Source organism: Xyrauchen texanus, chromosome 34 (assembly GCF_025860055.1).
Source record: "Xyrauchen texanus isolate HMW12.3.18 chromosome 34, RBS_HiC_50CHRs, whole genome shotgun sequence".
NCBI classification, from domain to species: domain Eukaryota; kingdom Metazoa; phylum Chordata; class Actinopteri; order Cypriniformes; family Catostomidae; genus Xyrauchen; species Xyrauchen texanus.
Window position 1 is genome coordinate 2254331 of NC_068309.1, and position 7829 is coordinate 2262159.

Genomic DNA, 7829 nt, shown 5'->3' on the forward strand with positions numbered 1-7829 from the left:
CATGCGAACATCGAACCTTGTTGCATTTTGTGGGTGCTATTTCACACAATTGGTGCACATAAAAAATATAAAATCACTCATAGAAAATTCTCTTAACAGCTAAGATCAATATTTTTGGGGAAACTAGACCTAGAACTCTGTGCATGTCTTGGAGAAGCGCTTTCATCACACTAGTAAACAGCAGAGCTCACTGTGCACATATAAAACCAGACGCGCATCGGTGGATTTCTTTCATCTGTTTTTCAAAATATAATCACGTTTCATCAAACGTGCGTCTTTGTGTCTAATTTCTTGTAATATATCACTCCGAGAAGTTGTTCAGGTCACCTTCCACAGTGGCTGGTAAATCAGCAAAATACTCTGCAAGAAACCTTGTTCACCAGGAGTAGGCTGTATGACAATTTCGGGTGAAAAGAAATCAAAACAGTGTCATTGACTTCAAGTTTTGCAATCGCACCCACACTTTCTGCTGGAATATGATCTCTAGAGAGTTTTAAACGATCATGTGAACGGTGTGACTCCTGGCGATCCACTTTATATTTAACAAAGAGCCTCTTGTGGCTGGCGACCCATAGGTTCTCGACCCCTGATCCAGGATGACTTAACATTATATTACATATCAATACATTCATTATTAAATGTCATTAGTGTAAATTTTGTTATTAATATTATTGGTTTGATAGTAACATTGCCTCATTAAGTAGCTTCAATGTAGCTAGCTACTTTTTAATAGTAACTTGTAGTGTAGCTAACTACTTTTTCAAAAGTGTAGCTTGACTGTAATTGAAAATCATGAGTAGCTTGTAGCTTGTCAAACTACAGTTTTCAAAGTAGCTTCCCCAACACTGCCACTGTCTCCACTTCAGCTGGTCTCCAGCCATCAATCCCGACTCCAACAGGTCCGGCTCAGCTGTATTACTCGTACCGGGAACGCCATTAGTGTCACTCTCCCTAGTAACTTCCTTTCTCTCAAATTATCAGGACAATTTGAAATTAAATGTCCTATTTCCCACCACGAAACACTTTGTTTTCACTGTTGCGACAAAAATTACACACTCAAATCCTTCAGTCCTAAAACGATGTGCCAGATCTAACTCGGCATCATCTTGAACTATCATATATGCAAAACAATGTGTTTCAACAATGGGGATTCACTGCTAATTGGAATTGTTTTGATTAGATACCAGTTTTCTGTAGTGAGACACCTGAGTTAATACATCATCACTAACAAAAGGTGGAACATTTGATAAAGTAACTCTCTTTGGTGGTAAATGACAAATAATGTAATTATTACAAATGTGAAATCCTAACTAATACGACTCTCATGATGTTTTGCAGCAGATCTTTTGGACTCCTAGAATGGATCAGTGTCAGAATCACATTTATTAATTGCACAAGTTTCAGTAAGTTCAGTTTATAAGTTGTAGGTCTCTGTCTGTTTTTAGCATCGCATCACTTCTTTTATTCCATTGTAAAAAGAGATTGTGACACCTAGTGCTCAACTCTCATAATCACTCTTTATTTCTGACAGAAATCAATATCAAATACATTCATTGACACTATTTGACTTGATCTGATCTTTATAATGTCTTCAGTCTAATGCAGATGATGTTCTGTAGTCTTGATTCAATCAGAATAAAGACAATAATTCAACTATTAGTCTGGACATGAAGACAAACTTTCATGAAAACTGTTGCATTGTGGTTATTGAGACTGATGTGTCACCTGTTGAGGGATCAGAAACACTTTTATATTGTACAACTGCTCCAAATCTGCACAAACACACTCCAAATGCATTTCAATGGAATTGATCATAGATATATATTTCATATCAATGTATTTGAATTGCTGTAAAATATCAGTTTATAACAACATGATTTTGTCCTGAATGTATGTTTATTATAATCTCTTTTATCACTTCATTCATATCTCAGTTTGCATGTTTTGGGCTTTTGTGCAGATGTGACTCTTTCCTGTCCTGTAATTATGTGTGTAGTGTCTGTAGTCACACAGTAGGTGGCGTTATACACCAGTAATAAAGGAAACGAGTGGGCGGGGTTTTTGCCGATATAGGCGGAACTGTGGCATCCGGGCCCGCCCACTACCCTTTCTGAAGTTTGTCCCTCCGCGGCTTCCGTCCGCTCTGTCAGCAGCAGTTAACATGGAGAGAGACTGTACTGTGCGCCGAATAAAACCCGTCCAGAACAAGCAGAACCAGCGGGACTGTGCTGGTGAACCGGCCGGGCTGAACGGGCTCGGACACGCGGCGCGGCGGCGGAAGCAGAAGCCGGAGGTGAGCGCGCAGCTGCTGGGAGAGAGTTCGGTTCTGCTGCTGCTGTTCGGGTTCGTGTGTCTGCTGTGGGTTCTGGTTCTGATCTCTCTACAGATGCTCGTCATCAGATCCAGCGGGGAATTCAACGCCATCCGGGCCAGGTGAGACCCGGTACCACAGAACAGAGAATATAGTAAAACATGTTACTTTGCTCAATAAAACAATGGACTCAAAACAACAGTATGGTAAAGCTGTGGTAAAACATCCAAAAACATGGTACTTTTGTGTTAGTATACTGTACACACACACACACACACACACACACACACACACACACACACACACACATACTGTAAATACTCTTTCATGTGGAAATGCATCACGACAAGGAAGTAAAATAGTTTCATGTTGACTTTAAACAAACTTTTGAGTCATTGACAAATAAGGTTGTCTGAGGTGATAATGATAAATCTTAAAATATAATGTGGTGACCATCAAGTAAAATGTATTAAAATAGTTTCCTTGTACTGTAATTATATATAAGTGTGTGCGCAATAGAGGTAGACCGATATATCGTTTTAACAATGAATCGGTGCAGATCAATCGGTCATTTCAAAATAAGAGTCCCTGGTGTGTTTTAGTCTTGTTTCTACTTAAAAGTCCTGGATTATGCACCAAATCTTAATAAATTTTTCTGGTTATTATTTGGATTTTGGTTGAATAAAAAAGAAGTGCATCTGGGATTTTATTCAGTTTTAACTATTTGTATTTGCCTGACATAGTAAATAAATAATACGTATATATATATATATATATATTTAGCGCTGTCGATTTAATGCGTTTATTCAGTGCGATTAATTTTATAAAAAATAACGCGTTCAAAAAATGTACGCAATTAATGGCAATGCCCCCGGACCATAATAAGGAAGATTCCTGAGAAACGCAAGCTTGTAGTACCACCTGTTTCCTCCAGGGGGCAGTAAGTGAAACTTCAGCTGTATGAGCAACACACAGTTTATACAGTGAAGAAACATTTCAGCAGATCAACACAAGCATGTGTTACATTCTTGCATTCAAAACACTTGATGGAGCGCAAATCTGAACTAAGAGATCTCAAGATGTGTTTAAAGATTGAGTATTAAACTATATTTAACTTGACACAGTGACCTAAACATTTTATGTTTATGACACAACACACCCGAGACGTCTAACGTAGGTGTAAATTATATTTGAAATATATTTTGCTATTTTTTTTATTAATAATTATGTTGTGTTCTAGAGGTCGACCGATTGTGGATTTTGACAATGCCGATAACTAAGTTTGTGGGTAAAGTCCGATAACTGATTATTCGGCCAGTAGTTTTTAAAATCAATTTATAGAACGTCAATATATATATATATATATATCTTTCTTTGGGTTTTATGGGTTTTACCGATTAATCTGTACCGATTGTTGCTTTTGAAACTATTGGTTATCGGCAAAAAGCTATGGCGATAGTTTTTTCATAATTTTGTCATTTCAAAATAAGAGTCCCTGGTATGATTCAGGCTTGTTTATACTTAAAAGTACCTCGATATGCACCAAATCTTTTTTTCTGGTTATTTTGGGGATTTTGGTTGAACTAAAAAGAAGTGCATTTGGGATTATATTAATTTTCAACTCTGTCTTTGCCCACCATAGTAAAGAAAGTATATATATATATATATATATATATATTGATGTTCTGTAAATTGATTTTAAAAACTACTGGCCGAATAATCAGCTATCGGACTTTTCGCACAAACTTAGTTATCGTATTGGCAAAATCCACAATCGGTCGACCTCTAGAACACAACATAATTATTAATAAAAAAGAAATAGCAAAAAATATTTCAAATATATTTTTCTTGACTAAATATAGGTGTCGTTGACAAATAAGGTTGTTATGAGAAATATATTTATTAAAAAAACGTAGTTTGAAACACTTGTTAAGTTTGTATTTTTCAAAAAATTTTGAAAAACATTTATAGCGTTCTTTACAAAAAAATTTGTGGTGTGACCAAAAGGTGTTAGAATATTTTCTGTGCACCTTCATTATATATGAGCATGAATGCAACTGAATTATTAATTTTAAATAAAGTTTTAATACATGCGTTTCAAGGTGAAAAATATTTTTTACAAATGTCATTAAATTTTAAATCAAGAATATCAATTACTTTTTTCATGGTTACACCAAATTAAAATGTTTATTACAAATTAAAAATGTAATTTAATGCACCAAATTAAACATTAAAATGTCAAAATATTGATATTTAATTATATAAAAAAATACACACAGTCTTGCGGGTCTAAAGAGGTTTTCTGTTTTAAGATTTTTACATAAATGTTCGTTAAACCACATGACTTTTATTTGGTCGTCAAAAGTTTTTCAAATATTAATAGTATTAAAAAAAAAAAAAAGACTTATTTTTCAATATTTTTCAAATAATTTTTGCTTTTAATGAGACTATTTACTGTCTCCTGATGGTTACACCGCATGACATTTTTGATTTTAAGCCCCAGAAAAAATATCAAAATGTCTTTGAACACAGTATTTGAAAACATGTTTAACATAGAAGAGGTGCAAGAAATATTTTTGAATAATCTTATGTGCCACGTCATTGACCCTACACACACTTTAAGTAGTTCAGATACAATACAGGACATTTACAGTTCTGAATGAGTGTGTGTGTGTGTGTGTGTGTGTGTGTCATTTGTTTGTGACAGGAAGCATTTGGAGCAGATCACCAGTGTCGGACCACGAACCGTAGGAAGCCCCGAGAACGAGATTGCGACGGTGAACTACATCCTGGAACAGATCGAACAGATTCGGTTGGAGAGTGTGAACGGACCGCACGCCATCACAGTGGACGTCCAGCGACCCACCGGATCATTCAGCATTGATTTCCTGGGAGGCTTCACCAGTTACTACGACCGTGTGACCAACATCGCTGTCAAGCTAGAGCCAAAGACGACGGCGCAACACTTCATGCTCGCCAATTGCCACTTTGATTCAGTGGCCAACAGCCCCGGTACACATCCACAACATTTAATAACCTGATGCACATGAACCCGGAGGACAATTGTATTGCTCAGAGAATCTTTAAGGTGAAGGGTTTACATGTAACACAAAATCGATCGGTTTATTCTTAACCTCTATTTGTTGTGTTCCGTCCATTTTGACCCAGACGACTTTTTTTTTTTTTTACTTTGACTCTGAGCAATGTTTTAGTAGCGTCACAGTTTGATCACCATTTTATTTAGGTGAAATCAAATTGCGAATGATTTGCTTATAACTGACTTTGAATATTAAACGGAGATACACCACATGTGTTTAACCCTTTACGCTTGGATGTGCCCGTCAGAAAAACAAATATTCGTCAAAATTGGTATTGTTTGAAAGTTTAGAAGCTGTACTTTCCAATGCATGTAGACATTATGACCAAAACTAAACAAGTGCTTTGAAATTTACTGACAAATCAGAAGTGTTGCGTTTTGATAATTCATAAAAAATAAATTGCGCTGTATGTATTGCAATCGATAAAAATTAAAAACTGATCAAATAGTCATGTGTCATATGTTGTTGGAAAGCTCTTGAAGGGTCAAATACAACCAGACTATTTGTTTTACTCACAGACAAAAATATAGCGAGTAACAGCTAAATATATGTCTTTAACAATTATGTTAATGTTGCTAATATGCCGAGTTTTCGCTTATATCTTCACGAAAAATGAGCGGAACATAAAGGCTGTGTCTCGTTTTGAAGGCTGCATGCTAGGTGGGATGAGTCCTTTGAAGGCTGCAGTATACCGAGTGCCCTTGTTTAAACAAGACGGCCTTCGTAGGACAAACAGAAACCGAACGTAACATGGTTGCTATGACAACACGCCACTCATTAACAAGCACGAGCGCTTTGAGTGACAAGGGAACAAAGTCCCTCTCGAAGGGAATGTATGAGGTACAATTTAGGAGAGTTAGAATGATGTAAAGTTGTAATTTTAGTCTAATACTTTATTTTAATTCTATATTAATGTAATTATACATATTGTATACTCTGTATCCATCTACTGGGGTACATCAACTTGGGAATTTACATTGCTTGCATTTGAACATCATATTTACGGGTAAATTGGCGTAAACATTTTTTTCTAGACATTTCTGTTCATGCAAAGAATTGTGGCTGGTGATTGCCCACAAAGGATACACCTCACGCATCCTCCAAATTCCCATGAAAGAAGGTCGCAGTCGAAGTGTCCTACTCGCTTTTCTGAAACGAGACAGCCTCGATGACGTATCCCGCCGATAAATGCGACCCCCGGAGGACGCAGCCTTCCAAACGAGACACAGCCAACATATCACAGATCATTATTTAAAGGAAGTGATTATCTTTCAAACGAGTCCACACACAAGATAATCAGATGTATAGATCATTAGATAATCCACATGAAGCACAATGTTACATATGACCACCAGGAGATGGCGCCAAATACACGACACAGACTCAATGATGACTCAAATGACACAGAATGAAACTCATTCTGTGAAATCTCATGACTAAAATCATGTCTGCATGCTATGCAAACCTTTAGTCATTGTTGTGTTTGCATGTGTAATTAGTTCTTATGTACAATTATTATCTTTTATTTGTTTGGAGATGTTTTTGGACACTGTTATAAAATATATTTGTAATGTTGTGACTTTTGATTGCTTTGTCGTATCAACATACATTTTTCTCAAATACAGTTGACATGATCGGGAACAAAACAAAAGCAGTTTTTTGGAACCGCTTTATTCACACCCAGAGATATATCATGTCAAATCAGAAAAATCAGGAAAAAAAATTATAATTGTTTTTGTGTTATTTTTCAGAAGTTTCTTAGGCTGAGAGTCACAATGTATCATTAAACAGGAAATCTTTAAAAACACCTTCAGAGCATAAAGGGTTAAACATCCTAAATATTACACACTTCCCCTTTAATTGTGTTCTCAGTGATGTTTCATTGAAGTATCAACTTTGTCTCCTAAAATTCCTTTGCAGAAATAAAAGTAAACTCAAACGAGTCAATGGTTGACAAACAGCAAATGTATGGATCTATACAATAAATGAGAAATATTTGACAAACAGTTTGAGACATCGTTGAGATCTCTTCTGAAACTTGAGAGGAGACCGATGACGGTTTATTGACTCATGCAAGTCTTGTGCAAGAACTTTGTTTTTAACTGGAATCATAAATTGAGAATACTGATTTGTGCGTTCATGACCTTCACCTCCGTTGTGTTTGTGTTTCTATGAGTGTGAATGATCAGACAAAGCAGTATTTAGTTTCATTGTGGTTTGTTGTCAGCGTTCTTTAAGTCAGATCATCATGTGGGTTTGTGTCTAACAGCTGATTGCATGTGAGCGACCGGTAGTTTCTATAGAGTCTGTGTGCATTAATGCACCTCATATACAAACTAACAGTGATGCTCGAGGGGTTCATGTCAGAAAACCAGCGAGTGAAACTGAACGGCAGTAAAGCAAACGGCTTGTGTGTGTTT

General features: G+C 36.3%; 1 protein-coding gene across 2 annotated transcripts in view; it reads left to right on the forward strand.

The window, feature by feature from the left end:
- The first annotated feature begins 2156 nt into the window (after positions 1-2156).
- LOC127627829 (endoplasmic reticulum metallopeptidase 1-like) overlaps positions 2157-7829 on the forward strand; it is a 20349-nt gene continuing 14676 nt past the window's right edge. For both annotated transcript variants that reach the window (XM_052104405.1, XM_052104406.1), the window contains exons 1-2: positions 2157-2433; positions 5019-5323. In XM_052104405.1, coding sequence (XP_051960365.1) covers positions 2162-2433; positions 5019-5323 — 577 coding nt within the window. In that variant the 5' untranslated portion in view covers positions 2157-2161. The remainder of the gene's footprint in view (positions 2434-5018; positions 5324-7829) is intronic.